The sequence below is a fragment of the Pholis gunnellus genome, assembly GCF_910591455.1.
Source record: "Pholis gunnellus genome assembly, chromosome: 14".
NCBI classification, from domain to species: Eukaryota; Metazoa; Chordata; class Actinopteri; order Perciformes; family Pholidae; genus Pholis; species Pholis gunnellus.
The window spans coordinates 9,640,623-9,661,589 of record NC_136541.1 but is presented as its reverse complement, the minus strand read 5'-3'; the positions used below and the strand labels follow the sequence as shown (position 1 = coordinate 9,661,589).

The window sequence follows — 20,967 nt, the reverse complement described above, 5'->3', positions numbered from 1 at the left end:
AAAAAGTGTTAAGGGGATAAATTCAATCATAGAAGGAAAGTACAATATTGTTCATGTAATCAATACATTTATTCTAAAGCTTATTCAATAACTGCTAGTTGTTTAAGTTTGCAGATAAAGATTTTACACACAGTTTGATCAGTTCATAAAATAATGCAGGTCATATTTAACACTGTCGAAATACACATCAGAGCAACAATAATACAAATTCTCTAGTGTATATCTGGATAGGGAGTTTATTTTTAAGTAAGTAAACAATGAACCAGTGGCTCTTATTATGGTACCTCTCTGCTACTGTTCTTTCCAGCTCCACATGTAACCCACACTGCTGAAAACAACGTATTCAGGGAAACGTTGAAGGTAATTCAGAGAAATGTAGGAAATCACTGGTTGCAGTACAAGTCGTTGAGAGAGGCTGAGGTAAAGTAGGTGAACATAAACAGCACTTCATCACAGAGCAAACACAGAGAAATGACTCTGAACATCGGAAAATGATGATAAATGTGACAGTAAGGACGGGGAGGTTGAGGGTTCCCAGAAGGAGTCGCTAACCTCGAATAATTTATTAGTCTGCATTTAAAGCTTCTGAAAGCGTAACCAAACAAACCTAACCCTGGCTGCTATGAAAAGTTAAGATAATAAAGTAAACAGCAATAACTCTGGGCTGAAGATTATAACTATTTACTAGAACTGAATCTTACTTTATTTTCCTCCTCATCAAGTCCCTTGCTGCTTGTTTGACGCCGTCTACTCCTAAGGAGTCCATTGTGTCGTGAAACACAGATACATGGACCAGAGGAATGAAGTCCCTATGACCTTTGACCTCTTAGGTAATCGCACAAACAGTCCTCAATAATACACGGCCTCACAGCATAAGGTGCCGCCACTCTTTCCGGATGTAAATGTAATGTTTCAAACAACCCAGGGGTAATACAAGAGCTTCCAACATATCTTTATGACGAGGCTGACATCCTGGATATGTGCATTAACATGAACATCTTCCTGTCTGCTAATGCTGAGGCGATAGAAGCCTCGATGGCAACAGACGTTCAATCATCAGCTAATGAATGCCATTATCCTTCATCAATTCACAATATGAACCAGCTTCTAATGCTGTTTTCTTACATCCAGACAGACATGCAGTCATGGCAGATAAATACTCACATGTCTGTATTCGATGCAGAGACTGCTCGTTGTGATCGGAATGAATCTCAAGTGAGTTTTTAAAATAGCAGCCTGGCTCTTCGGATGGCCATGTCCGTCTGTCCAGACTAAAATATCTCAACAAATACTGGATGAATAGCTGTTAAATGTAAAAACATGCATGCTTCAGAGGGGGAATCACACTGACTTTAGTGATTCCGGACTTTTCCTCCAACGCCACCATGAGGTTGTGATTTTGAGTGAAATGTCTGAACAACTATTGGATGGATTACAAACATTCATGCCCCCCTCAGGATGGATTGTAATCTCTTTGGTGATCCTCTGACTTTTCATTTAGCGCCACCATCAGATCAAAATTTTAATTTGTTTCTAAAAAATAAAAATAAAATGTATATTATATTTTAAACAAGTGCAGTATAGTTGACACGTTTTTTTAAGCGTGCAAAGATCGCTGATCGAAGTACAAACATCTGCATACAACAATAAACGGTATTTCTATCTAAATTCAAAAAGAGGCGATCTGCCCACAGCCACCACAGAAAGACATTAAAAAGCCCACTTAAGCAGACGCACCTTTAGAGTGCATGGAAAGTGCATCCATGTAAATATTGAATACACACACAGTTTGGATTTCACTGGCGGATCAATATTGAAGCAATCTGGACGTTAATCTCATTTGCACTTCTGTTTTCTTCTTGGCAAAAGCTGCTGCAGGCTGACAGTGTGGGATCAGTGTGAACTTACAAGAAATTCAGCATTCATGAACATTTTAGGCTTTTTTAAAAAAAAAATAGAAGATAATAATGAAAGTCTGCTGTTGAGGACGGTGTGATGTAGCTGAAAGATAATAAATTGACCTTCAGTTGAGATTGTTTTGTCAAATGTACAGTTTAAAGAATATTTTTTTCTAAACTTTGTAAAAGTGCTGCTGTCATTTCATTAACATTGTCTTTTATAAAGGATAATCTACTTGATAAACACTCACCCAAACATGTACAATAATCGTCCAAAAGTATGCAGACATCCAGACATTGAACCCATGTGACTGTGAAGATTAATTAAATTAAAATGATCTCTTTTTAAAACTCAGGGTCTCAAACCCCTTAGTTTCACCAAAACTGCCATGCACTTTTCAACACAATGCCCGTGAAGGCCTCAAAAGAACAAGGATCCAATATAAAGCAATGCAAATGATTCCTGTTGCTGTTATGATAATTCTGACATCAACGTGAGGAAGGTCAGCCAGGAACAACTGACCTGAATGTTCACTAAACCTTCACTGTGTAAAACTGGTGGCCGATTTATCAATAACTCCCTCTTAGAAAGAATAATGGATGAATAATGGATCAAAGACAAATGTTACTTAAGATTCACATCCATCTGAGGGATTAGATCAGCAGGTTCCGACTTCAAACAGCAGAAACAAATCAAGGGCTACCATGTTCTGAGGGTGGTTATTGATCATGGCTGGCTGCAGTTCAGGGCCTCATGAGCGACTCTCTGACTGCTCCCACGCGAGAGTATCCAGGCGGGCTGGATTTCCAGGGGAAAGTGAGTCTTCAGGGCAGAGAGGTTGGCAGCTAGCATGTTGATGATCTCCCAAAGTCAGCATTTCCCTCAGCAGCATTTAGCTGTTTATTTTTCTTATTTTCATGAACTAAATCCATTTTGGTGATTCGGCCAACCGGTGAATCATCTCATCCCAAGCAGGGCCTTTGCTGCTTTAAGCGCCCTGTTTCTTAGAGGTAGAGGAGGCTGATATGGCTCGGCCCTGACGACTCCCATCATGCCTCGCTTTCATGCCTAATGCACTTCAGAGGAACCGGCATGGATCAATCTATCGATATTGTCATTAAACATATCAAATCATGCACAATGGATTGGTTTTAATAATATGTCAATGCTCCAGTTACACAACAAGCAAACATGAGGTCAGCTCTCTTTGGTGTGTTCTTGAATGCAGCTTCTGTTAGTAACTGTAATAATTTACTTTAAGCAGAGTTTTACGTGTTTTTGATATCTGCGAAATAAGGGGAAACCCAGTTACAGTAATATCAACATTTCTATATTCCCTTGGCTTCATTATTTTCAGTTGAAATATTTAGTACTGCTCCTTTTATACTCTTTACAACAATCAGGACAAAAACATGATTTTTAAATCATCTTAAATCAGATCATTTTGTAAGTAGGAAAATGAATGTGTGTCCCAAAAGACAAAATAAACATAAACATATCTGTGACTTTATGCTTACATAAATCTTTAATCAAAATGTACTTTAGAAATGAGGAACAAATTGAAATTCAGCTTAAGTTTGCACATGTTTCTTATTTTAAAACTGAGCTTAAGTAAATGTTGTGACTCAACACAAGTTCTCAGTACATCAGGCATCTTCCTCGATGGATGGCATTTCACCACGGAATTAAAAAAATAAAATAAGCATATACTCAAGAAAGTCCAAGGGGTCACCAGAGTAATAAGGATTCATCATTTTAGGGCCATGAACTTCTGTGCAAAAGTTTGTACCAATATCTCAAGTGAATGTGGAGAAATTTCACTGAATAAGTAAAAACTTTGACCTTCTTGTGGCGCCACAAAAACATCAGAGCATCACCAAAGTCATTAGGATTCCTCCCCTCTGCACCATGCATGTAACCAATCAGTTTAGACTGTCAGCTTTGGGTGTGTTTGCAGGCATATTCATTAACTTTGGAGGGAGCCAAGCTAACTAATTCCCCTTGCTTTCGGTCTTAATGCTAAGCTAGGCGAATCAGTTCCTGGACCTAATGCACTAACAGAAAATTCTTGGAAAAGAAAGCGAATAGACACATTTAAGTAATGGATAATAGTAAGCGAGTTGCTTTTAACGGAAGATACATAAAAAGCAATGCCTCTATATTGTGATGGTCAACATATTAAAGTCATATTTTGATCAATATTGTTCTTTGAAGTCCGGAGGTCAGACTCAGAGGCAGAGCAGGAGCCATGTAGCAGAAAAGCGATTCAGTTTCTTTCTTGCTCAAGGACATTTCAGCAGCCGTCACAGGGATTAAACCTCTGCACGTTATATCCCACTGACAACACCACAATGATGCAAATCAACTTACATGTCCACAATATTTTGATGGGCGCACTTGGAAAGTCACAAACAGATCCGAGGCCTTTTTGGGGTCGGAGGTTTGAGTCATGATACATGTTTACTCAGCATACAACTGGATTAAATGTAATCAGAGAAGATGTTTTTGTTACAATGCTCTTAATTATTTCAAGAACTGAAAACATCTTTGGTAAAATAAAATATCTTTCCTGCCTGCAAGCAGAAACTGACAGGCCTGTTTTTCGGTAACAGGGATTAGATTTAAATGGAAGTGCTGCTTTGTGCAGACTGATTTCAAACCAGTAGGCGTCGCTGTTTCACACTAATGAACCGCTGGACAGGGGACCTGAAGAGATGCTATGATCAGTGAAAGTCTCATGACATTTATAAAACCTTCCTTGGATGATCGTACTTATTTAATGTCCATAGACATACAGATTGAATACAAAAACACCAGATCATATTTTATTGATTATCAAACAAAATCGGTGTATTTGGGACATGTTATCTTTTAATGCTTGTGGTATTTGCATCCACCTCCTCGTCCCACCTCTTGCTTCCAATTATCACAAGGGGCTGGACCGTTTACCAGAAGAAGACTTGTGATTGGTCGAGTCAGGTGTCAATCACAGGCTCGTCCTCTAGCCTCCTGTTGGAGAATAGAATCCACACACCAGAAGTCAGAAGTCAAATTTCACCAAGGGGATAGGGAAAGGAAGGGTGAACTACCCGATTATTGTGAGTGTTTCTGTCACGCTTCACAGTTAACAAGTGTTATTAGACTTTCTTATATTGTAAATGTTCCTCATTAATGTGGGTTTGTAGTTAAAAAAAGAAAAGAAAGGAGGTTAATTGGACTTGAGGACTTGTTGGCTCATTTCTCCGGCGTTTCCACGCGCTGTGTCAGAGCAGCTGTTTGGCGCACCTGAGTCTCAACATGACTCCGATGCATCTGAGCAACTAAACCACCATGGTGACATTACTTACCGGTGACATGTCTGCTGTGGTGAAGCTGGCTAAATGCGCAATTCTTCACTGTGGAATAACCACCGGAGTCCAGGTGTCCTCGGGGAGAGCTGATGTGGCCGTTTGGAGGAGCGCATCAGTTTGATGTCAGCTGGGGTTTGACAGAGCGCAGGAGTTGGGGATGCGAGAGAGACCTTAGAGAGACAATCCCCGGCTACTTTTATCCGGATTCAACACGGGCTGCCCGGAGCCATGGCCTCTGAGGTGGTGTGCGGGCTGGTCTTCAGGTTGCTGCTGCCAATGTGTCTTGCAGCTGGTGAGTTAAAAAAATAAAAAAATGAATCCACACTTTCTACGCATCTTAATTGGTCCACAGTGCTGTGTGTGCGCCAGGTGGGGTTGGGGGGATTGATACATGTATGATACTTTATCTGATATTATCTTATGAGTCACTTCATCATTTTTAACTGTAACTTTTAAGGATGGCTTCTTTTTTTTTTTAATTCCCACTTTTCTTTACACTCATGAAAATCGGAAGTTCACCAGTTAAACCTGAAGTGTGCAAAATCCTGACAGCAAAAATAAAAAAAGATTAATAGATTTGTATGATGATTGACCTCATGATGCTGGAGGTCACAGTTTATTCATCGCCACTGCTGAGGTACCTGTGTTTACTAAAACTAAGCACAAACAAAAGCAATAGAGAGTCACACGTGGCTGTTATATAGAAATTAAAAACCAGGTTCTTCACCTGGCTGTCACCTTTTATTGGATTTAGTAAAGGAAACACAGCCGACAAGAGAACATCCAGTCACTGCAGAAACAACTGTTTGGAATCTCCGCACTCTGCACAGTGTTTATGTCTCAGTTTGTGTGTATCGAAATGTATGATATTAAAAAAACCAGACATATCAAGTGGATGTTTTTCTATTTTCAAAGTTTGAAAAATCTATTTACTGTAATAGTTTATTCTACTCAGAGTAAAAGCAGAAACGGTTAGGTTGCCTATGTGGCTCAAACTGTTAACATTGCAGTTTAACTGTGTTATGAACATTTTGTTACATTATAAACTCATTTCTGTCATTTCAAGTGCGGTTTCTGTTTAGCTTTTTGCCAATTAATCAATCATCAGTATTGTTATTGATTTTTTTAGCTGCTGACTGGACATTCACGCCTGTAGTGTTGATACTGTGAATTAACATTTAGATTGCATTGACAGTGTTAAAGCTACATGTCTTGTGTCATTCACATTCCTCTGAGTTTTAGTCAGTGGTGCATTTGGGTTTTTTGGATTGTTTACAGCATTTGTAACTTTGTTAAGAAAGGCGCTCTCCACAGATGAAGTTACTGTTGCTGTGCTAGTGAATGTTTGATTCACTCGTTCGCTATGCAGATTTAGACGATGACTCACTGTCAAACGTGGCAGCTTCATTTGGATTTAAGGGGGACTTTTAGCAGCTTTAAACAGGCTGGAGAAGTCTCAGATATTACTATTTTCTCTGAAGACACACTTAAACGGTGATTTAGAGTTTGTGGGCATGAAGCTCGAGGTCTGATCACACCTCGCAGACTCTATTAAATGCAGTTTACTTTATGTTTTAAGCTGTATTTCTGTGGTAGGCCACAAGTGAAAAATGATTAGCGTCTAACTGCCACTGAGGTTCCAGTGTGGTGTCTGTGTAAGACTTATGGGGCTGTGGTACTTTTAAAGCTAACAGCATGCTTTCTATAGATAAGACCCACTCAGTACCACCATAATGCATCGCTTGACAGCCCGACGGCTCCTTTATTTCCAAAAGCAATTGTGAGGCCACGCATTGTCTCCATTAATTCGTGGAAAGTCGTTTTAACAGTATGAATTAATAATGCGGTTGGGAGGGAGGAAAGAATTGCCTTTCCCTTTTATCGTAAACATACCTTTTAATATTTTATGTTTTTTCAAAGTGCAAATGAGCACTTGTCATTCACTGCAGCTTTGCACTGTAACTGACAGGATGAAGGAAAAGTAGAGTGGAAAGAAGGGAAGGTGTACAGGAACCGACTTCGTTAGGGGATGAGAGAAGTTATTTCTGCCATCAGCATCACCTGATCAGCAGCTCACTTTCCTTCATTGTTTTGTTTGACAGTCAAAGATCTCATCTTAATTTAAACTGAATGGATCTGCTGTAAATCAATAACCGTCAACCCATCAGCTATTGTTTTTTTATGTATCATTTGTAACATTGTGCCTGGAAGAAAATTGTAGGTTTCATTTCTTTTCCGCCTCTTGCTTTGATCCATATGTTCAGATTTCTGGCTTTAATGCAAAGTATTGTTTGGCCTCCCAGATCACACTGCAGCAGAACAGATGTTTATCTGACTCCAAACATCTGCATTACCCTTACTGTATATGCTCTATATAGTGTAGTGTCTCTTTCTCATGTCCTAGTGAAAGACTTATCTGCTGACATAACATAGTCTGTGTTTCCTGTTGGCCATCTGACAGCACCTCTATTGAAAAGCCTAGAACTGCTGGGCCCATGTGTACACAGTCTCCTCTACCACCACCGAACACACACACACACATTTGCACACCGCTACAGTTTAGCTGATCAAACAGGCCGCTGTTTACGTGTTTGGAGTGTGAACATGATTATGTGCTTGCGCTTTCTCAAGTGTCCGATCTGATATCAAACTTGTGCTGTGAATGTACAGACGGAGCTGCAGGTCAGATGTGCTGAGTCGGGCCGGTTGCAGCAGGGTGAAGCACTCACTGAAAGCTGGAGCAAACTGAGTTGGGAAGTGACGTGCAGATGCTGGGAGCATCACTGGAATCATGACGTTTTAATCACGAGTTAATAAGGACAAAATAAATGTGTGTATGGATGTCGTGTTGTTGCGTCACAAATCTTCAGGCAGACATTTGGCACCACCATGATGCCCCAGAGGACAAGTGGTTGTAACAAAAACAATTCCTCTCTCATCTGAAAGGCTTATATTTTTACCCAACAACTAGCTTTTGCTTGTTAAACTCAGAATTTAGTTTAAATTTTCTGATGAAAACAGTAAAGTTCTGCACAATAGTGCTCTAGCGTTGATGTGGTAAGCGCTTCATTATGTTCTTCAGAGGGGTTTAAATTCCTCTGTTATCGCCCAGTACTCGGTCCGGCCAGGCACCGCACCGCACCACCTTATCTTCTATTGTGACATTTATGTTTTAGGGCTCAAACTCTTAAGTCAGCTGGCCCTTATTTCACATTTAAGACTGACTTGCTTCTGTTGTGTTTAGCCTTTGTGTGGCGGTAATAATAGCTTTTACTGGGAGAGACAAAAGCCCGATTCAGACATGAATGGGGAGGTTTTGCAGTAATCTGATGTCTGAAAACAACGGCAGTTTATTTTCACTCCCTGTGTAAAAATCCTCAAATGGTGAGTCATACAGCGAAGGCAAATGGTCAGGAAGACTGCGGTCAAGTGTCTGCAGGCAACAGCGGGAGTAGAGTCATGTAGTTACAGATAGATTATCTGTATGGATCCAACATTTCTCCTTTAGATTTGAGCAGATGAATAATGTGGGCGGCAGGCTCCGGAATACCAACTTGGCCAGGTTTAGAGTTTATTTAATGCTACATTAAATGAAGATAAAAGTGGGTGTGGCTAGAAGTTGTGTTGCGTGTTAGGCCAATTATGAAAGATTATGAGTCATTCACCCGAGAGGCTTAGTCGTAAAATAAACAATGATAAAGTGCCTTTTTATGTTGTTGTGTTGGTGGTTGGACTGTCTGGCATATCGAGTATTTGTGCATACTTGAAACCTAATCACATTATTGCCACATGTTGGTGGTTTTCTCAAAGATGACCGCCCCCCCCCCCCCCGCCCCCCCCCCCCCCCCCCGCCACAACATTTATCAACTTTTGTTAGTTTTCATTGGTCCGTATCTGAGCACAGAGAAAACCAGGACGTTCACTGTCGAGCTCCACCGGGGGAAAAGTCAGAGCCAAGTCAAATGTCAATGAATAGGTCCATTGAGTGCGCAAAGATAAATAAAAGCAATTTTCAGCAATGAAATGTAATTTCTTCAGTAGTTCAAGCCCAGTAGCTACCTAGACGAGAACATCTCTGAGACTTAGACTGTAACTCATGCAGCCGACCTGGTTGTAAACCTTGTGCTTGTTGATATAACCGCTAAGAAAAATGTAGGAGGTCCGACTGTGTGTCCACATTTTGTACGAGGTTACTGTGTACTTCACTCGGTTCCCTCGTTTTTTCCTGGCCTAAACATTTTCAAAGAAATGTTAGACGGGAAAGGGGCTAATCACATATTTAGTGAGGAAAACCTGAAAAACAGCGAGTTGTAAATGTTATGTGGAATATTATTTGAGCTGATTTTTATAGCCAAGGTTGTTAAAAAAACTCAAGCTGTGCTTCATGCAGGCTTCAGAGGTGAAATGGGTAAGTGTTTGCTACGGCGTGGTTCACGTTGGATGCTTTAGTTGATGTTCAGTCAGCAGGTTATGTGAGCCGTTTAACTGGTAAAAGCCACCGATCAGGGCAGATGGTCAGCCTGACTGGGAAATGAGGTGCGTTACTGATCAATACATCAATTAATGGTTTTTGGAAGTCATGTTTGCACTTAAGCGTTTTAACTTTCATCATGAGCTCAAAAGACTTCCTTAATGTGTCTCTAGGGGTGTGTATATATATATGTATATGTGTGTGTGTGTGTGTGTGTTCGGTAAAGGGTGAGTGTGTGGAGTTACATAATTTAGTGTGTCAAGTGTAGTGACACATCCTAAATGCTGAAACAGTGCATTGCATTCAAGCATGGGTTGCAACTAACAATTATTTTCATCGTCTTTCATTTGACTGATTGCCATATATCCTTAACATTTACCACTGGAATACATGAAATGATATGAAACTAGACTGAACAAATTAGGGAAATATGGGAAATGCAAAAATATCAAGTTATATTGGTTCTTGAATCTCACTTGAGGCCTCGATCAAAAAGACAAAAACCAAACACTGACTTATATCCGCTCATGACATTTCACACTCTTCACGATCCATGTGGCGGTGTTTCATTTGATGTTTTGCCAACCAAAACTTGCTTTCCTGTTTTCAAAACTCAGCGGTCCATCGTGTATTTGAAGGACATCTGGTGCGTGACGCAACTTGGCTGCAAAACTTTGAGAGATTTCTTTTGCATAGTTTTGTCATAAAAAACAAAGGATCCAGTTTTTCAATAACGCTCACAGTCGATGAAATATCATGAGATTCTTGCAAAATGAAATCTTCACCTATGATATAAAGCTGTCCTTTTGTGAGGCACTGTACAGCAGGAAGAAGCAGAGCTGACCGCAGGCTGCTCAGTTAATTGTCTCTCTTAACACCCAAGGACTATCGGGTGATTATTGTACTTCAACTCAAACGTCAGTTCCCTGAATGACTAAATTAAGCCCAGGCTCTTCTTGAGATGAGGGCCAGATTAACAGATGATGAGGTTTGTGATTGTTAAGTTTGGTTAGAGGAATGTTCTGGCTTTTTATGACTATTAGCAGCTTTTCTACAACAGGAACATTTTAATGAGTTTCACCACATGTTTCTCTCAAATCGGTGTTCGGGTTGATCTTAATGAGGACTCCTGATCAAGTAGCTCGTTGCCACTGCCAGCTTCTGCACTTTATTTACTGTTAAACGTTATGTGATGCACACAAAGCAATTAAGACGCCGTTGAATGTGTGGTCTTTAAATGGATTGTTGCTTATTGTGATCAAGAGGTCGATTTGCTGTTCAATCTTTATTTGTGTCTTGTGTTTCTGCAGCTTGCCTGTTCAGGTACAATGCCCTGTCCTTCGTCTACCTCATCTATCTCCTGCTTATCCCACTCTTCGCAGAGCCCACAAGCACAACAATGCAAGGTAAGATCTACGCTGTCACTCTCTTTGATCCTTCACATGTTCGGTGGCTTTGGCTCGGTCCATCGCCTGGAGAATCTTGACTGTTTCCCAAAAGCCTCCAGTTCGAACCGCAATATTGTTCCCTGTAATGTAAACCAGCCCTTCTTCTCCAGGGGACTTGAATTTCCTTGAGTTGAGAATGGATTTGGCACATAGTTCAGCCCACGAAAGGTAATATCGGTTTGTACGGGCATGAGTCCATCTGTGATAATATAAATGATCCACGGACAGCCAGATCTGAGATGACGTGAAAGACACTTGATGAAAATGAACATTTTAGGCTTACGTTTGGTTTATTTGCTGAGAGACTGTCCATATAGATGATAAAAACTGAACACGCATGCTGTGCTGTCGAGAAAAGAAACCCGAAAGAGCCTGTAAAATGCCTTTCAGAGAGAAAAAAAATAACTTTGAGGTGAGGGCTGTTTTTGATAATGGCTAACCACTTTAATTACCAAAGGAGGATATAAAAGTTGCTCCTAAGGCTCCACTGATTCCTGAGATGGGTTTCCTTTCGTATTACCACGATCTGCGTGCATTTGACAAGTGTTATTAGTTAATTCAGCTGGTTGGTATTTAGGCTCTTTGGTATTTTGGTGACAGAATGAGTTCAAGAAAAGAAATATACATCACAGTGAACCTCTGAGGCTGACTGACGTGACTGTTCTCCTCAAGGGTGGTGAATGTGGGTTTTGCGGTCGGCAACTTCAGCCGCGCCTTCATGCGCTCCCCTCACTGCAAAACACTACACGTCATATGGGTTATCTGTAAGAGAGCACATGCAGTGTTTAATAATACATAAAGCCATATTGGCGGAGGAAACAACATCCAGTCCGAGAGTCGTCTCTGCTCGTCTCCAGCTGAAATAACAATCAGGAAGTAAAGGAGTAAGGAGGGAGCAGAGAAAGTGGACCACTTACACTCTCATCAATAGTTAAAGAGAGAAGTCTTCTAGTAAAGTTCAGCGTTCATGTATCTGATCGCTGCTGACTTCCACCGTGGGTCAACTCCTAATTGAGACAAATACATGACAGACACTTCAACACCAACAAGACGTGACAAATCAAACTCGAAGCGGATCTTTTTTTAAGATGTTTTGCAGCCTCCATCATTTTCTTGGTTATAAGACATGTTATATTTCACACTAAAGTTAATTCAGTGTATATTCAGATGTCAAAGTAGTTTACAGTAGATATCCTACTCTTTCTCTCATTGGAAGGCAATTCCACCGTTCATATCATTATTATGGTGTGATTTTTGCGGTGATCAAACAAATGGTGAATGGACGTGTACTTGTACAAGGGGCCACACCATGAGCCACAGTCACGGGGTCAGGCAGACAAAGATGTCTGTAGAATATGATGTTTAGACCAGGACGTCTCTGCAGCACGACAATATATTTATTTTGAGAACGATGAAAGTTTTCCTTTTGTGTTCAGCAGCAAAAAAGTTGCTGCATGACGTGTTTGAGTTAATTTGCCTTACCTGACTTCGCACAAGTTGCAAACGTTCTCAACAATCTTAACAAAATGTTTTAGCACTCTTTAAAACGGCCACTGGTGATGTTATTTAAATATCTTTTCCCAATTTGTTGCTTTTGTTTAATGGTTTATTTCACTGAACACGGTCTTAGTAACAGGTTTACTTTTGACTGGTTATGAAATGATTGGAAACTTTAATAAGATTATTGAAGGCAAAAAGGGATTTAGTTTGGGAGCCACTCCAGTTTATAGAATTTGAAATAACAGCTGGTTGTGGTTGAGGATGATTGTGACAGCATTGACAACATTTAATTATCAAATGTAATTTGAACTTTTAGTAGTTTTAAAGTAATTACTGCACTGTGGTGATTATAATCTTGAGCAGATAATCAGAAACTGTACACGTACAACGTGACAGTTATCTCCTCCCTCCTGGCAATTCAAATTGTATGAAAACCATCCAGAAGACACACTGACAGTGTAAAAATACACTTCTAACCATGCAGAAAAGAGGCACACTCTACATTTTTGAATGTTTTAAGAGGGAGTTAGGCGAGGGATTGAGTGTAATTCAGTGCTTTCTTTTTATTTAGTTGTCAACAACATAACAACATGCGTATTCAGACAGTTATTTCTTTGTCCATTTTTCAGCTGTATGTAGTCTTGGTGCACATGGTATTCAGGTACAACGCACAGAAGGAACAACAAACATCAAATGGTGCTCACTCCAAGAGAAAAAGAGGGGAAATAAGAGTGGATAATTGATTACATGCATAAATAGTGCTTTGTTTTGATGGTCTGTTTCATTCTGTCTGTTGAATCTTAAAGAACATGCGGCAGTTAAATCTGGAAAGTTAATGTAAACCAAATGTTTGACATGAATAATTCATGAGGTGTAATTTGCTTGAAGAAGCCACAGCAGTGCGGGGTGCCGAAGGATATATCGGTGCACGAGAGGAGACAAACAATATCTTATGCAACTTGTTGTTGTTGTTTGGGATTTACTCTCTAATGTCGTAATTGCACTATTTGGCTCCACATCCCCTTGAAGGCATTCAATTCTCAGTGGAGGTGAACAAAATCTAAACTGTTGCTCTGATATGGGCAGCAGACATTTTAAGAGCCTTTACAGTAGGTGCTATACGCCGTGTTGAATGGGCACCGACATGACCATTTCCCTTTGGGGAGTCTTTTAGTACTGTTGCATGAATTTGTATAAATATTTGATGTTATGGATGATTTATCAGGTTTATGTTTTAGCTAGTAGACTTCTAAAAGAGGATGTCTGGTGTTAACACTTATCCTAGTTTGGCTTTTTTCTAAATCCGTCATTTATCATACTTTTGTGTTGTCAGGAAGGTGGAGGAAGTACTCAGATATTTACTTAAGTAAAAGCAATATCAGTGTTGAAATACTGTGTGACAAGTAAAAGTCCTGCATTCAAAAGCATCGGAATCAAAATATACTTAAAGTAAAATTACCAATTATGCCGAAAACGGACCATTAGAGAATAATTTACCATCACTGGATTACAATTATTGATGTATTTATGTGTACGCATCACCAATGTTGCAGCTGGTAAAGGTGAAGCTAATTGTAATTGTTTTATATACTGCTGCTTAGCTTAATCCTTAATAATACAAATAAATACATTTTGTATTCGCAATCTGCAAAAGTAAAATAAACAATTATGTAAAGGATAATATTGGATTAAAAAATGTAATGGTATAAAATGGAAATACTCAGGTTAAGTACCTCAAACTTTTGCTCAAGTACAGTACAGTGAGGAAATGTTCTTTGTTACATTTCATCACTGCTGGCAGAGACTTCTCAAAAAGACCAAATAATTGCATTGAAAACATTTTTATTGTTTTCCCCCTCTGGCGCCATGATTCGGCCAAACTAAGTGGTTAAATCAGGTCTCAATGTCGCCAATTGGATACTGTTCTCTGATTGATAAGGGAGAAAGCAGCGATTGTTAAACCTGAACAATGCCCTCTGTTTTGTAAAGCTTTTAAACATACTGGGATGGCGCTTTGAGACTGAATAATGAAATTTAAGATGACAATCAGACAACAAAAATGCTGTATTACAAGTAGGAAAAAAAATGGGGACAGAACCAAAGCCATTGCGTTATCCACATTCTTTGGACCAATTTGGATGAGGAAGTTCGCTAACAGTCCTCATACCTCTGTATTTACAAGCATTCTTTTCCTTCTCTGTGAAAGCACAGGGAGTTACAACGGGAAATTAGCACAATTTCTTTTCACTTCTACGTTTAATTTGCCTGCCATGGTCTGCTGCTACACACATTTGGTAAGGTTAGCCCTCGACGGCCTGAGGCTCAGCAGTAGTGCGTCACCTTCGCCAGGACATTGTGCAATACACTACAGAAAAACTATTACATGTTCCCCGCAAGGATGCAGTAAATGTAATGAGATGAAGATGTTGCCCTGGGAAGAAGCAGTGGACAAAACCGTGCAGATATGTGGGACAATTTAAAGGCTGATAATAGATGCAGTAAGGGCCATTACTATCATTCCCTCATCAAAGAAGAAGAATCCAATCAAGCTTGTTCTTCCCTTAGGGTGATCATTTAAATTTTCGCTAACAAGAAGGGGTCTGAGAAATCCTACTGTAAAGAATTATCACCATAACAACTCCTGAAATTATCCCAAATACCTGTAGGTGCACTATAAAATAGCCATGTGTTGGACAGCTGTGGCAGACTGCTTTCATCCTTCCCTCCCAGGAACAGTAATGTCCACTGACAGCTGTGTTCTTTACCTAAATTAAAGAAAGACAACCAAAGAACACCAACGCCAAGAAACCAAAGAATCAAATCGGGTATAAAAGCTGGTTTGGCTCCTTCTACGATGAATTAGAGAAAGTTAAAGGTCTTGTGGTTCACCAGAATGTTTATTTGACTTTTTAACAGAAATAAGCTTTGCTGTATCGTAGTGTTGCCAGCTCTTCACCAGGGTATGTATTATGATCCATAGAAAATCCCTCTTGGTTTTTTCACGAATTCATTCAAAACAGCTCCGGACTTCCCAGCTGATCACAGGAACATTGATTGTTGTTGTCTCAGAAATACCAGGCACTTCTTAATGCTGCACAACTCAAAGAGCATTAACGTTTCCCTCTTGTGTCAAGTTTCTGTGCCTTGAAAAAAAAGAACCATTAAAGAGACCTTTTCTGGGTTTCAGTGCATGAACGGCAGAAATAACATGTGGAAATCCTTAAACTGAGTGGTGTTGGTGTTGGTAGTGAACTCACTGTAGCTGCTCTCCTTCTCCAGGCCACACAGGGCGTCTGCTGCAGTCCCTCTGCTTCACCAGTATGTCCTTCCTGCTGCTCCACATCATCTATCAGATTACCGTCAACAGCCTCCTGGTCGGGGGGAGCATCACACCTGACTTCAACTGTGAGTACAGTACACTGCAGCCTTTATGGTCAAGGCTCTGAAGGTGGTGATGTTTGTTGTGTATGTGGAAATCAAAGCGACTTGCAGGTCAAGAATCCACGAAGAAGGGGCGGAATGGATTTTTATTGATTTCAGCTTTTGCTGTGTGCAAACCTTTTGAAAGACATAGAAGAGGACACTTTGTTTCAGTTTTAGAAAAGTCAACAGACGAATAAAACCATTTAAACTCAATTATGGTTAAACTGTGACAGTTGGAATCTTGCCTCCCTAAAAATGATGTTTATATACAACAAAAGAGTTTTGCCAAATGTGTTTTTTTTTAATTTATAGTTCAAAGTCTGATTTCTCGCATTCATTGCACCTATTCAACACTAGCTTTAATAGTGCTTTCATTATATTCCACATAGTAGCAGTCTTTCATTTATTTTTTGGTACTAACAATGGTTGTGCTGGTCCGCCTTGTTTACTTTCTGAATATGAGAGCATTCTGTGCGGTTGCTGTATGCACGTCACTGTGAAAGAAAGCAACAATAGCGGTGAGCAGAAGGTTTGCTGGTGAAATGTCTTCACTAGATGTTTTCTTAAAAAAAGAAGATATCTGACCTTTTTTTCAATTTGCTTCATGTTGCCTTCGCAGTTTATAAACTCTACTGGCATCAGAAAAAACACCAGCAGCCCAAACTGATCCGTCACAGTTCTCTCTATTCCCATGTGGTATCTCTGGAGCCACCATAGTCCCTGAGTGTGGTAAAACATTTTTTAGGAGGTGGACACCAGCTACGATGTAGCCCTAACTCCTCAATGCAGAAGTATACGTGAAGCTTAAACATAACCGTAAAATGCTGACGATGCTTTAGTTGCCATTAGTGGATATTTTTGGAAACGCAAATCAAAATAACTGTTTTAGTATGAACATCATTTTTTCATACACATTTCATGTACGTGTCTTAATTTGTAGGAGACGGGGTTGGATAGTTGAGGAAAGACATTTTCAGGTGGTTCTAACAACAATCAACACATGATTCAAATCACTCACTCTGAGATCTCATGTCAGGCCAAAATTGTGAGATCTCTACCTGTTGGGCCACGTGTTCATGACAGACTGTGTGCACACGTGTGTCCTATCCATCTCACTGACCGTTTTTGTGCTTAAAGTCTGACCTGACCTGTCGATGCAGTGTCACAGAGTTGTATATCACCAGAGAATGTGTCCAGGGAAAGTTTCCAGGGAAGACATGCTCCATTTGCAGCAGAAAGTAAAATATGCTCACTAATAACGATTCTCAATTTCTACAAATATCCTCACTCTTATTGCATTTTGTCACATCATGAAGATTTATGATTGTAACACATTCCTCAACGTAATTAGCTTCCTTCTGCCATATGGCGACGTAGGGAAAAATAAAAAAAAGAGATTCTCGCTGCCAGTAAAGCAAACACTGTACGCTACTGACTCCGTGTTGGGAAGGTGTTAATAGTTGGCCTCCGGCTTCTCATGAAACTGTATCAAACTGTACAATTTGAATGTGTCTAGACGGGACAGACCCTGACCCTGTGTTCTAATGACTTGTTCTTTCTAATGGAGGTAATCCGCTTTGCACCGTCCAAGTCCAGCCAACTTTGCTCAGAGGGCAGAACGGACCTTATCCCCTCAGGCAGAAACACATAGAACCGTTCAGAGAGGGTAGACTAAATATTCACTCGAGGAGCTCTTCATTACTAAAGGGAGGCCGTTTTTGGCAGCTCAAACCGTGGTGTGATGAGACCATCATTTCTATCCATCTGCAGTATTTATCTATTTATTATCCGTGTAAGTCTGTCTATTGATTTACACAATACTTACTTGCATTAACAGGATTGTAAATTGTGAAACAAATTAACACATTTTGTGAATCTTTGCAACATAATTTGTTCTTTGAAAAGCTTTACTTTCATAACAGCCAATCAATTGTTTGGTTGGTTGACTCATATTAATGCATAGATCAGGAAACTTCAATATGATAACATGAGTGTTCATTTTGTCAATGGCAGTTTTGAAGAGAAGCATGTGTTGACGTCATTTTGTAACGACCATTATGCCCTGACGAATGAAGGCGAGATGAAATAGTTGGCTCCGTTCGGGCGGAAAAGGAATGTTAATTCAGATTGCTTTTTATGACCAAGAGCCAAACCTCGTTGACCGATACCGTAACAGATAAAAGTATAGATTACTCTCACTCACAGTCATTGTCAGACCTGCTTGGTTTTAAAGGGGCTTTAGCGAATAGTTCGAAGCCTTTATTTTTTTTTTAAAGTTTTCCAAAATTTGTTTTAATCTCATGAAATATTCTGATTCAATCCATAATTGTCGGCGTTTAGCCTCTCAAAAGCAATATTTTCAGTGCGGTGAAAATACTGTTTGCTCATCTGGTTGTCACACACAAAGGGAGGCACGCAAATCAGCTACACTCTCATAAAATAAAATAGGAAGATAATGATGAGGCTTGTATCTGAGTCCTACCAAGTGAAACTTGACACTGAATTTAGCAAAAGACTAGATCACTAAACACATAGTTCAAAGTATGCTTACATATTTATTTATTTTTTAAGATAAAATCTATTTAGACTGTCACTCCAAATAAATACCCATAAATACCATAGCACTAACAAACCTTATTTTTATGATTAAAGACTCTGCCTTACCTGCCAATGGTTATCTGTAATTCAACGTATTCAGGGTTTCGTTTCAGACTACATATCATGAAGCTCCATTGGCACTTGAATGAATACCATCTTGAGTAATTATCTGCAACATTTAACAGCAAAGTCATTGTATAAGCACTGGGCTCATGAGCAGCTGGTGGATCCTGGCTGTCTTTTGACAATTAATGAGGCACCGGGTGGAGAAATAATATAACGTCACACACTCATGATGAAAAACTTCACATGGAGCTAAAGAGACACTTAGAATAAAGAAGTTGAAAACATTACAAAATGTTGGTATTGATGTGTAAAATAAAATCAGCTGACATCCCCACTGTGAGGATTTGTAGACTTGTTGTTGGATTTCTACCTCCTGAAGTCAGTGTCATCCTATTCCTATTTTTGTTTCTGGGCTACATATGCAACAGGAAGTCAGACATTACTCTTTGTCCCCTTGATGCGCCCGCCGCCTACATTCTGAGTAAATGCCTTATCTCAGATTTCTATATCTGGCACCTCGCCCCTTAACACCCTTTTCCTTTTGGCAGCCAAGTATAAACAAGGAGTCCTCCTTTTGCGGTGAGGCGGTTATCCTCCTTCCAGATATCTTTATATAATTTCCCCTATTCACAGTAGCCAAATACACCATTAGAGCAATAAACTGAGTTGAGTTTGAATTTCCAAAAAGGCTAACGCCTCCAGCTGTTAGATCAGGTCAGTGACTGGTCACCAGATGAGCTGCGGCCGGCTTCCTTTTGGAGTCATCTGTCTTTCCTCTGTTTATAAATGCAGTTTCCACCATGTTGAGTCACCACAGTCACACGCATTTGCATTAACTGTCAAAGACCACCAGATACCAAATACTTTCCTGTGATTGTCTAAACTCTTTGGCAGTCATTGTACAAAGTGCCAACGCCCACCCATCTGGAGATTAAGAAGGTTAAAACAAACCATAAAAAAGGATTTGCTAGTTTGATTCGGCTCATATTTGATGGCAATGGATATTTCCACAGCTCATAAAGAATAAACGGGCTGTTGAATGGATGTTTTGTGACCGGTTCCTCAGAGGTAGTCTTCATTAAGTCCCGTAGACGCCATTGTTGACCTTTACCGCCCTCCGTATCCACCCATGTCCTGCCCACCATTCCTCAAATGTGAAACATTTACTGAATCCTCCCTCCGCATACTGATTGCCTGATCACAGTCGTGACGTGCTGAAATGTTGACGCTGCATATCACCGGTCTCTGCAGAAAAGGCCAACAGGCATTTGGCCCCGGAGATAGAAGAGCAAGTGAACAGAAATGCTGTGCTGAGAGGTTAACGGCCCAACAAGTACAAAGGGTGTTTTATGATATTCCAATGAAGTCTGAGGACAGGTATTTTTGGTGCTCAGCTGGGGTGGAAAGCGGCCTCGCCTCGATGAGCAGAAAGTCTCTCACACTTTTCCAGAAGGCTCCATGCTGAGTTCAGGCTGTATTACACAATATTCCTCTCCTCATCCTATAGATCAGACTGGCCTGACTTTACCTCTGGCATTCCTCACATTGGTTTCCTCTTTTTTTCACCTGTGAGCTCAGTTTGGGCAGGGTGAAGTTGGGTGTTGCAGATGTTTGGACTCTGGAGTTACTGAAACAGAATCTGTTTTGCCTGTGGTCACTGGGCTGACATTTCAAACGGAAGAGTTTTTATTTGAAGCTTTAAATGGGGCATTAAGTTATCTATGATCTTTATAAACCTTTGTGGGTGACTATCGGGCATTAAAACAACATCAGTGAACCATGTTTCCTGTGCATCACGTCCACTTAAAGTTCTTTGACTTGTAAATAACACAAACTGTAAAGTAGCTAGTTTAATAGACCAGAAGCCCAAAAAACGTAAAGTGAGATAATATATGCAAGTGGCTGGCATTACATGTATTGACACTGATGCTTTAACCTCCACCAGTCCAGTTTGTTCTATATACGTTTTCATTTTTGTTCGTTCTTATAAGATGTCCCCATAAATTAAAGCTGCATTGCACTAAAAAAACAAATCGGACCAGTGGGGGTTAATGGCCCCTTCCCTACTTCCTACCCCCTACTTCTGGCACCTTTGCTCTGACCACACCCATCCCCGAACTCGGCCTTCATTATGATGTCATACACATCTGTAAGGTTTTAGGACTGCATGTTGCACGGTAGCGATGCTGTCGTGGTGCCAAAATCTGTCCGC

General features: G+C 40.2%; 1 protein-coding gene across 1 annotated transcript in view; it reads left to right on the top strand.

Moving 5' to 3' along the window:
* Positions 1-5,410: 5,410 nt before the first annotated feature.
* The window catches only part of piezo2b (piezo-type mechanosensitive ion channel component 2b), a gene marked incomplete at its 3' end in the record, with an annotated part of 74,815 nt that continues 59,258 nt past the window's right edge, over positions 5,411-20,967 (top strand). The window contains exons 1-3 of the mRNA XM_079173238.1: positions 5,411-5,541; positions 11,031-11,126; positions 15,948-16,073. Coding sequence (XP_079029364.1) covers positions 5,478-5,541; positions 11,031-11,126; positions 15,948-16,073 — 286 coding nt within the window. The 5' untranslated portion in view covers positions 5,411-5,477. The remainder of the gene's footprint in view (positions 5,542-11,030; positions 11,127-15,947; positions 16,074-20,967) is intronic.